Source organism: Thamnophis sirtalis, unplaced genomic scaffold (genome assembly GCF_051295495.1).
Source record: "Thamnophis sirtalis isolate CommonGarterSnake01/CBP01778 unplaced genomic scaffold, rThaSir2_p1.2 scaffold_2, whole genome shotgun sequence".
Taxonomy (NCBI): domain Eukaryota; kingdom Metazoa; phylum Chordata; class Lepidosauria; order Squamata; family Natricidae; genus Thamnophis; species Thamnophis sirtalis.
The window spans coordinates 68,578,286-68,594,843 of NW_028261382.1; the positions used below are offsets into that span (position 1 = coordinate 68,578,286).

Below are 16,558 nucleotides of genomic sequence, written 5' to 3' on the forward strand. Positions count from 1 at the left end.
TTTACCCCAAGGTGGAGTCACTGACAGCCTGCAATATCTTTTAAGAGCTGGCTGGGCTAAATTGTGGCTTGTTGTCTGTCTTCTGGACCCTTCCAGTACAAGAGAATGGTTTGTCTTTGGAAGCATCTTCTGGTGATGGCTGAGCCCAAAGGCGAGACACTTCACTGCTCCAGTAGGCAAAAGGTTCCCTCAGCCAATTCCCCCGTGATTGTTTTAAAAACACATCAATTCCTGGAGTGATGCTAAAGTTGCCTGTTTAGAAAAACTTTGCGTGGCTTTATGCATTCTATCACTTCTGTTGGAAAGGAATCACTTCGGGACAGATCAGTGGTTTTCGCTACCGGTTTGTTGGGCGTGGCTAGGTGGGGGAGGGGTATCATGTGACTGAGTGGGCATGGCTAACTTTATGAAACTTACGCAACTCAGTCACATAACACCCCTCACAAGCCACGCCCACAGAAAAAGGTAGGAATTTTTTTTGAACTTCTACCTATCTACCTGCATGCCACTCCACCCTCCCTTCGCCAGTCGCACGTGTCACCTCGTTTCCCTTCCTTCAGCAGCCCCGGCCCTAGCCCTCCTTCCTCCCCCACCACCGCCTCTTTGGTTGGAGTACTTACCTTCCTCCCACGGCATCTGGTCTGGACTCCAAAAGGCAAGCTGACCTCCAGTAGTTTTCGGCAGCCGCCAGCCAGCCGTTGCAGCCACAAAGCGGCTCTCAAAGAGGCGGCAACTGGGAGGCTTCTTTGCCAGCCGCTTCCAGCAGTGGCAGCTGGCCGGGGGCCACTGAAAGCTACCGGAGGTAGTTAAGCAGCCCAAACACAGGTGGTGTGATGAGGAAGGAAGCAGGGGGAAAGAGGGCGATGTGTGCGACTTGCGAAGGGAGAGCAGGCAGTAGCTCGGCAAAGCCAGAGCCAGGGAATGGCGCATTACCTGGGGTCTCAAGGAATGACGCATCCCTGGGGCACCGGCACCTAACCCAAGGCGAAGGGTGAGCGGGCAACATGCTTACTAGTGAGATGAGCAGAGCGGGCGAAGCGCGGAGTGACTAGCGAAGTGCGGAGGCGACTGGTGAAATGTGTGGCTGAGCCGCATGGCGAAGCGAAGGCAACTGCCAAGCGTGCCTCCTCCAATAACCAAGAAAGAAAACGCCCAACTCCACTTTTATAGAGATAAAGATACTTTTACTGGTTATGAAAAGAAAGCAGCAAAAGGAAAGGTAGATCTGAGCCAAAATGGCGCGAACGTGTACATATCAAATATTTGCCCATCACCCTCCCCCCAATTACCCCAACCCGATGAGCAACTCCCTAAGGTGTCATGTTGGGTGCATCTTCAAAAAACCTCATCCAGTTGGTATGCAGAGATGGTTGACCTTGACCAAGTCCAACCACCAGCCATCAGCATGTGCAGAAGATGGTGAGAACTAAACTCCCTCCTGATAACTCCTCCAGCACCAGAAAATCCCATCCTAAATACCTCAAGCCCCCTCCCTCCCCATTTCTATGGCAACTGATAGTAAGCAAGCAAAATAGAGGCTGACAGCAACATATAATGGGATCAGCGAGGCAAGCAAGAGTTGGACAGGCAGGGTGAGTGAGTGTCAAGCGGGCGGGCAGGGTGGGCGAGTGAGCAACCGGTGACCAAGCGACCGGTTCGGAGGCGTGACCAGCCAGCAGTCGCTACCAGTTCAGTGACCTGCGCCAAATTTCCGCTACCGGTTTGCGCGAACCAGTGCGAATTGGCTGAATGCCACCTCTGGGACAGATCCCTTCTGCCCTATGCTGAGGCTTTCCTCTTAGAAAAGTCCTATTGATGAAGATATTCTACTTTGAAAGTGGTTGGGATGAGATCCCAAAAGCTGTGTTTTACCAGTGGAGCATTTTAGAAACCATCTTCTCTACACATATGAACGAGCTGCTTTTGGAAGGTTATTCAGAAGGGGCCTGACTTGTGTGTTTAATGAGGGGAAAATCCAAATTCAAATGTTCCTCTATATAGAGATTTCTTCATACCACACCTGCACAGATCTTGTATACAATCTACTTTCCTTATTCACTTTTGCTTCTACTGGGACAGTATTTCTTGAACAAAAAATGAGACAATAGTGAACTATAATATTTATTTCTCCATTTCCAAATATTTTTCTGGTGCTTGGTAGGTTTACTTATCAACTTTTCCTTTCAAAGGCCCCTTCCGGTAAGAATGAATGGTTTTCACATCTGGGTGTAGCTCTTTGATTTATGGCTGGGGCTTTTAAAATAGACTTTCACAAGAATAGTTTTCTTGTGAACAAGAAATAGGCTTCCTTTTGAACTTGGACAAATAACAGCAAAGCATCAACAATAGAAATTCCTCCACCACTTAAAATAATACTTTGTTTTAGTCCTTTTTAGTTGTTTTTTGAATGCCATTGGCATTATTTAATATAAACGGGAAAGTAAATTGGAATCCAAATATATTATACTCTATACAGAAATGGGAAAGGGCCTGCCACATGCTTGCATCGCTCTGCCCCAAATCAGAAAATACTACATACCTGGGTTTTATGCAGTATCATTTGGTTTATTTTACCTAATCACTTTTTATCCCATTCTTTTAATTGAAAAATAATTTTCAGTGTGATTTGGAACAAATGCATCCCAAAATTAAAATTAAACAAATACAGTGCAATGAAAACAGGATGATAAGCTAGAGAAAAGAAGCTACAGTATGCATGCTAACAATTTGAGACATAATAAGGTTCTCAGTAGAAGAAAAGTATATCCAGCCCGTGGAAGAATGTATCTGAGAGAAAAGAAAAGCCAATTTTTGCTTGCAGAGTAATTTCCCAGCCAAGTTGCAGCATCAGAAAAAGTCTGTCTTTCAGCCCAAGTGACCACTTCTTCATAGCTGAAGGCAGCATTAGATGAAAGTTTTGTTTAAGTCTCAAGTTTGGGACCCACCACATATGGAGCAGTAAGCCAGCTTGCACATATGTGAACATATGCTCATACACACAAGTACTCGGTCTTTATTGTACTGGGTCATCCACTCTGCCATCTCTCCCTGTAGGCAGGATCAGGTCAGGTCTTGTGCTGAGGTTGAGGTGACGTTTCCTCATTCCCTTTCTGTGCAGATCATTTGTTGAGAACTTCTTCTACCAGCAGACCAGCTTCTCTGCCAAGAGTTCCTGCTATGGAAAGTGCTAAATCGCTCTCTGGTAATAATGGGGTAATGATGGGTACTAGGGAAGCAAGCCATTCTTTGTATACTGTGCTGTGAACACCCTTAGAAAATGTCCATTTGTAAGAGTGTTCAAATAGGACTTCTGGATACGTTGGTATGAAAGGCCACTTCATTATAATATTGGTGGTTTGTGAAATAACACATAGAAATGGGTGAATCTCAACCTTAGCTTTTATCTAATCCCAGGGAGCACAGTTAAGGGGTGATATGTAAAGAAAATGGTTATTGCTATGTGATATTCCTCTGTTTGTAATCGGACAGAAGAATAGATATTTAAAGCAGACACAGGAGATTTGTTCCTCACCAAACACATTTTGAGATGTGTGTGGAATAGAACTTCTACAACTTAAGATCTAGATCAGTAGAGTAAGTGCAATTTCTTTCTAAATAACATCTTAAGCCCTTAGAGTTTGTCCTTTGAAGTTCAGGAACAAGCCTAGATCTTACTTCTTTGACCAAACTCAGGGGTGGCAACACCTACTGGGTGGGGTTGTAAACGGTACTAAAATGCTCAGATTGCCAATGTAAGATCCAGTATGAAATTGAACACCAGGCTTTCCAATTTTCCATCCAAGTGTCTCGCCGAAGCAGTGAAGAAATCAAACGGGAGATGACCACTCCCGATGGAACATCTCCAGCCTCCCTCGTAGCAATTGGGACCGCTTCGCCACAACTGTCACTCTCATCTTCACCAACAGCATCGGTCACTCCTACAACACGGAGTCGAATAAGGTACAGCTCATTGGTCTTTTCCATTCAGGCCCTGACCAGCAGAGCTAGTGAAGTTCATCACTGGGACCCCCAGTTGGGCTTCCTAACCCTGAGGGTTGACTGGCACTTGCTGCGCCACTTGGGAGCATGTCTGCTGGCCATTGTCAGAACATTCACTGGCCTTTGCATGCTTTTGAAGCATCCCCTTGGCTTGATGTAGGGCACTCTCCCCTCTTGCTTTTGGCTAGTTGCTGTTAATCCCTAGCATGGCGCAAGAATGCCCCTCTCTCTCATTCCTGCACCCATTGAAATCCAGTGCTGCATGGAGTGAATGAGCTGAGTAGTATTTAAAATACACCCTGTGAGCTCTTTTAATGGTGCATGAAGCATATTTGGATACGGCAACAAACAGCAGTCTGAGAAGACAGCAATAGTCCATTGAAGGGAACTTAAAACATGAGTTTCTGCTCAACTGCTTTGGTACTCTGAGAAAAAAGAAACTTTTCATACATAACTCTCTTGCTATCCTTTTCGGGAGGAATTGGGCACCTCGCGTAGTCCAGCCCCCTCCCCCCCCCCCTCCCCGTGCTTTGCAGGTGGAGTTAGAGCCGTCTTCCAATGAAGTGCCCTTTAAAGAGAAGGTGGCGGTGGCAGCAGCAGCCTTTGAGGAAGACGTTCACTGTTAAGCAACTCTCCACACTTGCGCTTACAGCCACCAGCCATCTCTTTTTTTATAATTTTTTTATTGTTTTTGTTAAAGAGAAACACAAAAGAAAAAATCATCTTACATTGCATCTTGTAGAAAGCCATTGGTTACAGGTATATTTCGTGCATTTCTTCCACAATCATTACATATATTTCATTCAGTTTAGGTTGTACATTATATAATTTATATATTTTACTATCACTATATCACAATTTTCATTTAATTAGGGTTTTAACGACACAACCAACCTACTGGCATTTTGTTTTTCCCAGTCACAATGAATCTGCCATAACTTTACATCTTTATACCATATTCTAAAAGAAAGTCGAATAAAAGGATATCTAACATTCCCTCTCCTTTCCCCCCCAAAAAAACTCACAGATTAACACTTCTGTTCATTTTGCTTTTACCAGTACAACACACCAGTATATATCATTAAATATTATCCATTAACATTTCTTTATTGTTATTGTAGTTAACTAAAAATTATTTACTATTTTTCTCACCTCTCCCCTTTGCAGGCCCAAGAGAGATTTACCTTTATAACTGTCTCTAAAGAGAAATTTATTAAGTGTTAACAAAATAACCATTTAAAATCTAAGACAATCTGAAAGATGTTGACATTTTTAGTTGATAATCACCAAAAGTATACATTAACATTTCCTTCTCGTTATTATAGTTAAGAGGGGGAAAAAACCAATTGTTTGCTATTTATATCACATCTCCTCTTCTTCTGATCCAAATTATTTATACCTTCATAACAAGATATAAACAAGAAATTTATAAAGTTTATAAGTCTTTTCACCAGATCTCAATTTACAATTTATGGTCCGGTTATTTATCCTAATTAAGGTTATCATTTCATTATTAATATCATAGTAAATTATATGTTAACAAATAAGCATTCAATGATGATCTAAAACAGTCTACCAAGTACTAAAATCCCTACTTATTAATCATCAAAGGTTAGCTAATTTTTATCAACAAATGGCATTATCAACCAGTGTCTTTCCAGTAACAAAATGGTCCTTTCTCGCCAGCTGTTGTGTCAATTCTCTTTTTAGCACCTTTTCAGAGTTTAGAACTTCTCTTCGCACTTTGTGGCTTGAAGGATCTCTCATGTAGTTTCGTTGCCCTTGAGTTGTTATTAACGTAAGCTTAACTTTGGTTGTCAAACTTATTTCTGGATGGATTTTTCTTCTTAATTCCATCCTTTTCGATCTTTTTTTTCTCCTGCATCTTGGAATTTGGGAGAAAGTTCCAAATTGTCAAAGTCACTTTTCCAGCTTCCCTTCTTTTCACTTTCACTCACATTTACTCCATTAATGGGTTCATCTAAGGTCTTGTCTTTGTTTTCTGTATTTTCATTCTCTTCTTTAATCTCTGGAGCTCCAACACTCTCCTCTTTTGCTGTGGTACCCCATAGTCTGCCCCATTTCTTGTCAAATCTCTCAAATTCTTCTGAAATGTCCAGCCAGGATGTTTTGGATTATTAAGTTTTCTTCATTTGAATATTGATCCATTTTTCAAAATGCAAAGGAATGTAAAGGAAAAGAAAAAAAAAAGAGGAATCTGCCATTCTAGCCTATCACATTTTTTCAATCTTAAACACAAGTTCTTTTGTAGTTTTCAAGGCAGAAGGGTTCTTGTCACTTTCTTTCCTTTTCCTTCTCTTACCAAAATATTTTCCAAGAGCACCAGCAAAACATTGATCATGCCCTTGAGTCTTTATCAGGTTCTATAAACAAGTTCCAAACCCTTCCGTTGCAAAGTCAGTGAAGTCAAATAGAAAAGAACAAAGGATACATTGTTTCAAGGCAGGAGAAAACTTCAGGCTCAGGCTTTCAAATGGCAGATTCAATTATTTTTTCCCTATGCTTTTTCCTTAAGTATCTTTAGTGTGATTTTATAACAAATAGAATTTGTTAAAGTAAGAATTTTTTTTGTTAGTTTGAACCAAGAGAAACAGTTAAGGTAGGAAAAAAAATAGGGAAAAAAGATCAGTCCATACACTTCAAGCAGAGAAACAGGAAACAATCACTTCAATCCACAAAACATCGTTACAAGCAGGAACAAAAAACTTTCTAAAGCAGTCCAATAGGGATTGAATTCGCGGCATTATTCTTGCTTAAAGGACTAATTATTTAAAAAAAAAAAAAAAAAAAAGGGTTTCTTAGGGCAATCTTGAGAAAGGAAAAAAAAACCTCATCAGATGGAATGCTTTCACTTCTCTTCCTTTGGGAGCCGTCTCTGACTATGTCAGTCTGGGGGCTGCCTGTTTGCCACCGGTTGGAAGCGCTACCCTTGGGTCGATCAGGGACTTTGCAGTGTCCCTGCGACCAGCAAGGTTTTCTCTTCCCACTCACCATCTCTTCGGGACGGTTTAGGTCCTGCTGGACTGTCCAAGGGCAAAAGTGTCATCGGCGGGCTCGGACAGTCGAGTCCGCACGATGTGCCGTCGTGACGTTGGCTCCTCCTCCCCATCAGCCATCTTTTGAGTTGAGTTGAGGCTCTGTTGAGTTGCTTCTTCCATGTCGGGCAGGAAAGATCAGTGAAGGTCCAATGAAACTGATGTATTGCTAATCATGTCAGTACACAGGAATATTCTCAATGAATGGGTCAGTTCCTGTTTGGATCCATGGAATTCAAGGGGGGATTGGACTTAATTTGCTTGTGGCTATGTAGGGATTCTAGGCTGATGCCTCTTTTACCTTTGCCCCCGGGTTCTGCCACTCCCTCGCATATGTCTCTCTGGTTCCAGTTTGGTTTTCTAGGGCACCCAAAACTCTGTCAGCACTTCTTGTTTCCGAGGCCATATACCGTCCTGAATCTTCTGCTCTCCAGAGTAGATATATCCATCCTCCCCTGGTGCTTCTCCTACTGGTTGTCCTCCCAGCTTGCTTCTTTATCAGATTTGTGTGCCTCAGCATTCTCCACGGGTTCCCAGCAAAATTCCCTTTCTTTTTCAAGTTGAATGACATACATTGGGTGGGTCTAGAATATGAGGCTAGGGTGAGGTAGCTTGATTTGAATAAAAGAATGCTTCTTTTAATGTAGCTAAAACTGGCATCTGTTTTTGGTAGATGCTACCAAATGGTGGTTTGTCTGCTAAATTGTGGTTAGTCTGCTAAAATGCTTAAATGTTTGTTTGTTTTGCTTATAAGCTGCCCATTCCCCAAGGCTGTAGGTAGCTAACAATATCAAAATATAAAATATAACCCCATAAAATCATAACCTTCAACTTGTATTGATGTTACTTTGAATCAAACCAGCTTTCTCCAGCTTGTAGTAAAGCACCGCAGGTTGACAATTGCATTGTAAAGAATAGATATTTTATTTTGAGCTAACCAAATGTCAATTCTTAGTGCCATCAGATGAAAGGATAGGTTATTAAGCTATTTCTGTATGTTTATTTAATATGTTAGTATGGATGTTAAATAATTTATTAGATATCTAAGTATTAAAATAAGGTTATCCTAAGAAATGAAAAAAGTATGGCTAAACAATATGCTAGTCAAGGTCTAGAATGCCAGCATAAAAAACAGTTAAACTGGTTTGGGCTTGGAATGTAGCTGACCTAACAGTCAGACTCATTTATAAGATTAATATTTGTTGTAAACCACTTCTCATTGTGTGCACACAGTTCATTTTATTTGTTTCCTGAAACATTATTTTCAAAACAAAGAACTTGACATAAAATGTGTTCCTCTCTGGAATTTAGAAACAAGCTGTACTGTTCTTTTGCAGTGTTACGGATGGTTTGATTTTTGTTTTCTTTTTAAAGAAAGATGTAGTTTAGACTTAAAATATTCCTAACATGTAGTTTATATTCTTACATCCATAGATATCTAGTTAAAAGTCTATCAACCAGACCCATAGACGAGGAAGTTTGGCAGAGCAGTGGTAATTCTAAGGAATCCTTGCAGAGACATTGGAGATCTTTAGGATTACAGACTGACTAAAAATGGATGCAGAATGAGAATGAGAAATGGGTTTGAGCTGGACTGGGTAGGTAGGAGTGAGGAAACACCACACCCCATAAAACATAATACCTGCCATTTCTTCAATCACATTTTAGCATGCTTGTGACTGTTAAATAGATAGTATCTGCTTCAAAGTAAGGAAAAAATGATCAGGCAAGAGAAGGATGTGTTTTAATACTGAGAGAATTGCAGAATTATGAAAGTTGAAAAAACCAGAAGAGTGGTGTTGCAGGTTTTTCCATTTGATAGGGAGAATATAATGCTTTTCTTTATGTTGAAATTATTTTACCGCTATTTGAAGACTTACATTGTATTTTCCATGCATTTCCTTTCTGAAAAAGGCAAAAAACTAGTAGGCCCTAGAAGTCAGATTAGCCAGCAGATTTTGAAAGAGGATTTACAGAAATCATTATTTAGACCTCTGGTTTGTCAGGTGAGGTATTATGAAAACTTGCAAAACTTGCTTTTGAGGGATGTTCACAGTTCCTACATGTGATCCTGATGGACCCCTATTGGAAGGATTGCATTCTTTGTGGATCAGCAGTTAGTTTGTGGTTACTCTTATACATAGAGAAAGCTAGTCCCTCCGACTATAGAAGGTGTGCATCAGATGGAAACTGCATTTCTGTAGCATTCAGAGGAAATGCACTGTGGTTCAGAGGTTCAGCACAGGTGGATTGCAGTTCAGCCACACTAAAACCTGGAATATTTGACTGGTTTGGGCTAAAAAAAAATCCTAGAGAGGCTTGACCAGCAAGCAGGGCAGTGCTGAAGCAGGTTCTCTCCTCTGCATGGCCTCTGGGTCATGCTGTCTTTCAGTGTTCCCAGGATCTTCCTTTCCCTTCCTCCCACTGGGCACCATCACACATATGAATTGAAGCCCAGCACATCCAGTTGGCTCTATGGGAATGCATGGGTGATGCTGGTAGCCAAGTCAGGGAGACGAAGGAAAACAACATACCAGAATGAGTATGGGTGAGCTGCAGGCGTTCAAGGCGGAATGGGACAACCTACCACAGCCAACTCGCTGCAGCCAACTTGTCATGGTCAATTCACCATTGCTGTGGGATAATTTAACAATTCTATTTAATTATTTTAATCTTTGTCATTCAAATTTCTTTCTATCCTTCCGTTTGCATCCTTTCTTTAATAATTCAATTCCACCATTTCTTTGATATTAGTGTAACTCTTGTCCCGCAGGGAGTTGGTTGTGGTTAATTGTCTCACGGTCAGTTGGCCGTGGCACGTTGGCCATGGCCAGTTGTCACAAACCCCATTCAAGGGTGTTGGGATTTTCCTTGTCCCCCCTTAGGCTCCCCAGTGCCATCTTTTCCTATCACCCCACAGCCCCTGCATGCCACCTGCCTCTTTGTCCTTCAGCCTGAAGGCTCCTGTTCTCCGTCCATGCCATGCCCAAGACCAATCACACAGATTTATTTGTGTCTAGACCACATATAAAGTTTTGCTCATCCCTGGTGAAATACAAAAAAATCCAATTTTGCAAAGGGGCTGCTGAAACAGGCTTCTTGTAGTTCTTGGCCACTTCAAAAATTGGGCGATAGAAAGCAGTTCCCTGAAGAACAACCTTTCTCCAACTGGAACTGCAGGAGGTGCAGCATCCTTGGCCGATCCCAGGAAGCATAAGCAGATCTTAATGTGGTTGGTTCTTGGTAGGAAATGTCAATGCTGAAGGCTGGATTAAGAATTGGAAAAGTACCTTGGAAGAAGGTAATAAAACAACTGCCACATTGTATGGTGTGGTATTGACCATTCCACACACTGCCACCAACGGATGGCAAATCTAAGCCTCTTCTTGAAATCGGACCATCTGACAGGACCTGAGATGTCTGCCTTTTGGTTAAGTCCCCCGCCCTCTGGAATACCCCCCCCCCTCCTGATACCCAGTTAGCCCCAATTCAGTTGACCTTAGGAAGGCCTGCCAAGCCTGGAGCCCCATCTGGAGGGGAGCCATAATGGCCTGTTGCAGGGCTTCTCAACCGTGGCTGCTTCAAGGTGTGTGGACTTCAACTCCTAGGGGAATTCTGGGAACTGAAGTCCACCCATCTTCAAGCGGCCAAGGAACACTAGCCTCTTGTGAGTTTTGTCTTGAGTTTTCATTGGCTTTTCATTCCATTGTTTATTTTGCTTTCTTGTCTTTTGGTTTATTGTAAACTACCTAGAACCACAATGTTCAAGTGGTGTGGCATATAAATGCCTTACATAAATTAAAATTAACTTTAAAAGAAAACAGCGTGAATCATGAAAACTGGATCGGAGGAGTTTACCTTTCCAAGTTTGAAATGAATGGATTTTGGCATAAACAACGACCTGCTTCTCCTGTTCACTTCCAGGCAATTGGCACAAGAGAGGCCCTCCTGGATTTGGCCAGAGCACTGCCAGATGTCTGTTCATTTCTGGTTCTGAAAGCAGCTGTTATGCGTTCCTTTCTTTTTTCTTAAAGGAAAAGGCCTCAGTTATTTGAGAAAGAGAAGCCCTAGGAAAGGTGGGATTTCTGTCTCAAACGTTATCCCCTCCCCCACCTTGTCAGCACATGCAAGGAAGGCCTCCTGGGACTGGAAGCTCAGTGCATCTGGCTAAGGCTCTCGGGGGGAGGGGGTATTTGGGCTCCAGGGCAGCTGCCCTCCCAAAAGAATTAGGGCCCATCGGCCTGTGTCTGGTTCCTGCCTCGCCTCGGCTTCTTGGTCAGAGAATGGGGAGGTCCCTCTGTGTGCGAGAGGACCACTCTGTGTTTTAAGGAGGTGATTTCAGGAAGTGGGCTGTTCTTCTCCACCCATTTGCGTTGCCTCGGTGGAAGGTGTCTCTGGACTTAACGCCCCCAACTGGTGAAGGTGACATTCTCAAGTAGCCAGGAGTCACAGGGAGATGTTATCAGTTGATTCTCTAAATTTGAATTAAAGTTTAGAAACTCTTTATGTTTACATCTCATGTATGTGTATCAAATGCTTCCAACTGATTCCATGATTATAAAAAAAAAAAGTGCTTCTGCCCCCATTTCCCCAAATCTGCCTCGGTGTGCTGAGCAACCCACCCAGCTTGGCTGCCACCTCTTAGGCAAGGGTGCTCCTGGGTGGCGGAAGGGGCTCTGGGCCCAGGGCCTTCTACCCAGGCAGGGCACAGCACACGGGTGACACCTCTCAATGTTTGGGGGACTTTGATTGAGCAAAGCCTGTTCCTTCTTTTCCAGAGAGGAGAGGAAGGACCCTTTGTCTGCCCTGGCAAGGGAGTATGGGGGCTCCAAGAGAAACGCCCTGCTGAAGTGGTGCCAGAAGAAGACCGAGGGCTATGAGGTAAGCCTGGCTGGGCCTCTGCTTACCGATCAGTCTCCGGATACGCTTCAAGGTGCTAGTCGTAACTTATAAAGCCCTTCATGGTATTGGATCTGGGTACTTGAGAGACCGCCTGCTGCCAATTACCTCCCACAGACCCATTAGATCTCACAGGGTTGGCCTCCTCCGGGTGCCATCTACCAGCCAATGCCACCTGGCTATTACCCGGGGGAGGGCCTTCTCTGTGGCAGCTCTGGCCCTCTGGAATGAACTCCCCGCAGGGATTCGGACCCTCACCTCTCTCCAGGCCTTCCGAAAAGCCGTCAAAACCTGGCTTTGCCGGCAGGCCTGGGGGTGATGAGGTCCCTCCCCTCTTGACATGTATGGTTGTGCGACTGTTGTCTACTTTTATTATTTGTATTTTGTCTTTTTACGTTCCCCTTTTTCCCCCTTGAATTGTTCGCCGCCCTGAGTCCTCCTGGAGAAGGGCGGCATACAAATAATAAAATACAAATACACAGGCTGAGGCGGCAAGGCTGGGGCACCTTCCGCCATCTCAAGCGTGAGGGAGCCGATATGTCCTGTGCCTGCAGGAACAGCTCCTGTGCTGCGTCCCAGCCAAACAGTTATTAATAGCTACTCTGGTTACTTTGCACAAGGTAAATATCTTTTCTGACAGAGCAGCTGACACTCCTATTCCCGGAGGTTGAAATGGCTGTTTTCCCCTCACGCTTCGGAAGAGAAAGAGCTCAGAATGGAACCTCTCGGAAAGGAAAAAAAACAAAAGGCAGTCGAGACTTGGAATAATCTCTGCTGGTCTCTAAGACTGGAAGTTGATTCCCTGCTCAAAAGAACCACAGTCCTCTCGTTCTTTGCTCTCCTTTGGGTGAGAAAGAGAGACTGCAAACCATTAAGGCTGCTCCTTTTAATCAGAGATGCCAAAGCCGAGCACCTGGTTCATCTGTACCTGTATGGAGAGGTGGCTGCTTCTGAGCATCGAGCCTCAGAGATTCACTTGGCTGCTTTAAGCAGAATCCCTCCCTGCTGTCTTTTCTCTGCCTGGCTTTTCTGTTGTGGAATGAACCTGGAATGGTGGGAGGGAGGAGGCTGTCTGTTTTTTATACTCGCACTCCATATATACCTTGTTGGGCTGGAAACAGCCATGAACAGTCTAAGCTTGTTCTGCCTGGATAGGGTTTTTTTTTTGAAGAAATATAATGATTATTTAATTTTAAATTCCCAAATTAGATTTCAGTGAGCCTTGTGCTCATTAGTTTTGCATATTACCCAGGTTTTCTAAATTCTAGTATTAATGCTTTAAATATGCCAGGTACTGTATGCCAAGCAGGTTGGTTTTATATATTTTGTAGTTCAGATGGAAGACTTCAAAAGTTTGTTCAGGAAATATAACCGCTGATGAATTTGTTTACCAAGATTCATGGCAATTCAGAAGACAAAGATAGTTCTCGGCAGCACCGTTTGTTCAGCAACCATTCAAAGTTACAGGCACACAACAAGGGGTACTGAGAGAAGGGATGGCTCCGCATGAGCGGCCCACAAGCTAGCACATTCTCGCAGCTCCATTTGTGTGAGTGGCATGTGGCGTGCACACTGCTCACGCAGACGGAACAAAGATGCACCTACCACCCATCCGCGCCTCTGTGGTCCGGTTGCAAACACCGCATGGCCCACTAGTGGGCTGTGGTCCAGACGTTGGTCCCTGACTTGGTGAAATGATGTTAATTAACAGGGGTCCTCTCGCTTTGCCATTCATTTGCCTGGTTGCTTGGTATCTTTAAGCGGCTGCCATTCTGGCCCCTCTACTAGCATTAATACCCCTACCCAAAGAGGGATTGGATTATTGTATGTTTTCTCAATATACAATAAAGACAGACTCCTCCTAACTGCCACCCAGTTAGTGAACATGTGGCTGATTTCTATACCACAAATATTTACTTTGGATGTATCCAAAGAATACCTCCCACCCACCCAAATACCCTCATTTAGATTGGGATATGCTCCCATTTGATCTGAGTACTTTCAGTGCAGCCTTTATGTTGCCTTTGGTTCCTCGGTTCCCCCGAGAGACTGGAGGAAATTAGCGGCAACATCTGTTGATCACCTTCCCAGAGAGATTTTTGTGGCATGAGATTCTTCTGTGCAAATTGGGAGTCATTGCAGTAGCACATAAGAATTGAAGCAATAACTACAACCAAGTAAGGTGCCTTAAAAGCTCTTCTGTTTCTGGAAGCAATCCTTGCACAGCACCAGGGCCTTCCTCAGCCAGAGCTCGGCTGCATCTGCCATGGATCCGGTTCCGTCTTTGGCTGAAGCACATCTCTCTGGCTGAGCCCTTGGGTCATCTTGGCCTCCTAAAGGGGTTTTTCCCCATCCCTGGGAAGGCAAACTGACTCCAGTCAGCTGGCATAGTCTCTCTTCTCATTCCAGACAATATCATCCCTCAACCCAGATAAAGTTTTAATGGAATTTAAACAGGATTTGAGCTATACACTTACAAAAATATAGGGCTAAAAACACCTGCTCTTATGATGGCCCTCTTGTAGGTTCTCCATTGTGCTTGTTCCATACAAGATATATATTTTCCTTTGATCAAATTGGTTTATTCTGGAGACTCCAGGCCATGCAATGCATCACAACATTTTCTCCCTTCGCGGAGCTGGGGTGGGTGTGGCCTGGGTGTGAGGCATCCAGCCCATGGGATGCCAGTTTGACACCCCTGCTCTAGGCAATTATACCGACTTGCTGTGGAGCTATCCTATGTGTGTCTGCTCAGATACAGAGGCCAAGCAACTACTGTGATCGTTGTGCTGCCCTTGGCACCTGACATTGTCATTCTGATCAGGAGATTACTCTTCCTGCGACAAGACTTAGCTGGGGCTCCTAGAAATCAGTTGATACCCTCGTCTCAACGTTAACTGGTTCAGATTGGGTGGGGTGGGTGGGTTTCCCATGTCTTAAGTGTTGTGCCTCCATTTTATGGGTCTGGGACTGTAAGCAAAAAAAGTAAATGTATTCAAAAAAGGTTGAGACCTATGAGCTCCAATTTGTCTGCTACTCCCATGATGAATAGCCTGGACCACCCAAGGCTCCGCCTGAAAGGCCCACCCGCAGGACCCCATGTGTCCATTCAGAGAACTCAGCCTTCCTCATGGAATGGTTGCCTGCTTCATTTCATAATCTCAGTGCCACCTGTTTGAGGTTCTTTGTTTTTTATGCTTTTGTTTTCTTTAACAAAGTCAAGTGGTTTACAGTATTATGACTCCCGAACAGGCACCTTAAAGAGGATTATAGTGAGCTAAAGTTGAAATATTGGGCTCAGTGAACTCTGTGATTAGGAAAAGAGGGGGACAACTAAAAAGAATTCTGACATCACTTGGAATCATTTTTTGGGAAGGGAGTTGAGTTTCTCTTCCTTTATATTTTTTTTATATTTGGATAGATTTTTTTTATCAAGATATGTCTATAAAAAGGTTTTTGCTTTGTTTCATTCTATTTCTTTTTACACATGTGTAGCTGTAGATGGTCCAAATTCAGCAAATTGTTCATTTATTTCTGGAGAATCTGTTTTTCCCATTTACATTGTGACTACATTTTCCCAGCCCTTAATCAGTCTGCAGCCTCCATTAAAGGGCAGTTAATCCACCGGTTTGTTTCTGTAGCTATCAAATGTCACTGTAGCAACTTGGGAGTCCTTCTGGATCCACAGCTGACTTTTGATTACCACCTGTCGGCTGTGACCAGGGGGGCATTTGCCCAGGTTCGCCTGGTGCTCCAGTTGCGACCCTACCTGAACCGGGAGGCTCTCACAACAGTCACTCGGGCCCTTGTGACCTCTAGGCTGGAATACTGCAATGTGCTCTACATGGGGCTGCCCTTGAAGAGCATCCGGCGACTTCAGCTAGTCCAGAATGCGGCCGCGCGAGTGATTGTGGGTGCACCTCGGTTCGCCCACATAACACCTATCCTCCGCGAGCTGCGCTGGCTACCTGTTGATCTCCGGGTGCGCTTCAAGGTGCTACTTACCACCTACAAAGCCCTTCATGGTAGTGGATCTAGGTACTTGAGAGACCGCCTCCTGCCAATTACCTCCTCACGACCCATTAGATCGCATAGATTGGGCCTCCTCCGAGTTCCATCTGCCAGTCAGTGTCGACTGGCAACTACGCGGAGGAGAGCCTTTTCAGTAGCAGCTCCGACCCTTTGGAATGATCTCCCCGTGGAGATTCGTACCCTCACCACCCTCCAGACCTTCCGCACAGCCCTCAAGACCTGGCTATCCCGTCAGGCCTGGGGTTAAAGATTATATTCCATCCCCGCCCGAATGTTGAATGAATGTTGCTCTACTCTTTTAATTATGTATTGTCCTATATGTCTTTGTATGTTTCCCCTTCCTATATAAGTTGTAAGCCGCCCTGAGTCCCCTCAGGGAAAAGGGCGGCCTATAAATAAACTTAACCTAACCTAACCTAACCTAACTGTAGTTTTCTGATATTCTGATACACATTTCCATTTACAATAGAGAGGGACAAACACAACAACGTTGTCAAAGAAGGATTGTCTAGCTAACAAATACATAAGCCAACCTGATGCCCATTTGTAATAGTGGAATTAATCCTGCATAT

General features: G+C 43.9%; 1 protein-coding gene across 3 annotated transcripts in view; it reads left to right on the forward strand.

Moving 5' to 3' along the window:
- Nucleotides 1-16,558, forward strand: part of SPECC1L (sperm antigen with calponin homology and coiled-coil domains 1 like) — a 69,679-nt gene that overhangs the window by 46,205 nt on the left and 6,916 nt on the right. For all 3 annotated transcript variants that reach the window (XM_087705921.1, XM_087705923.1, XM_087705922.1), the window contains 3 exons: nucleotides 3,119-3,202; nucleotides 3,804-3,960; nucleotides 11,834-11,936. In XM_087705921.1, the coding sequence (XP_087562047.1) occupies nucleotides 3,119-3,202; nucleotides 3,804-3,960; nucleotides 11,834-11,936 (344 nt within the window). The remainder of the gene's footprint in view (nucleotides 1-3,118; nucleotides 3,203-3,803; nucleotides 3,961-11,833; nucleotides 11,937-16,558) is intronic.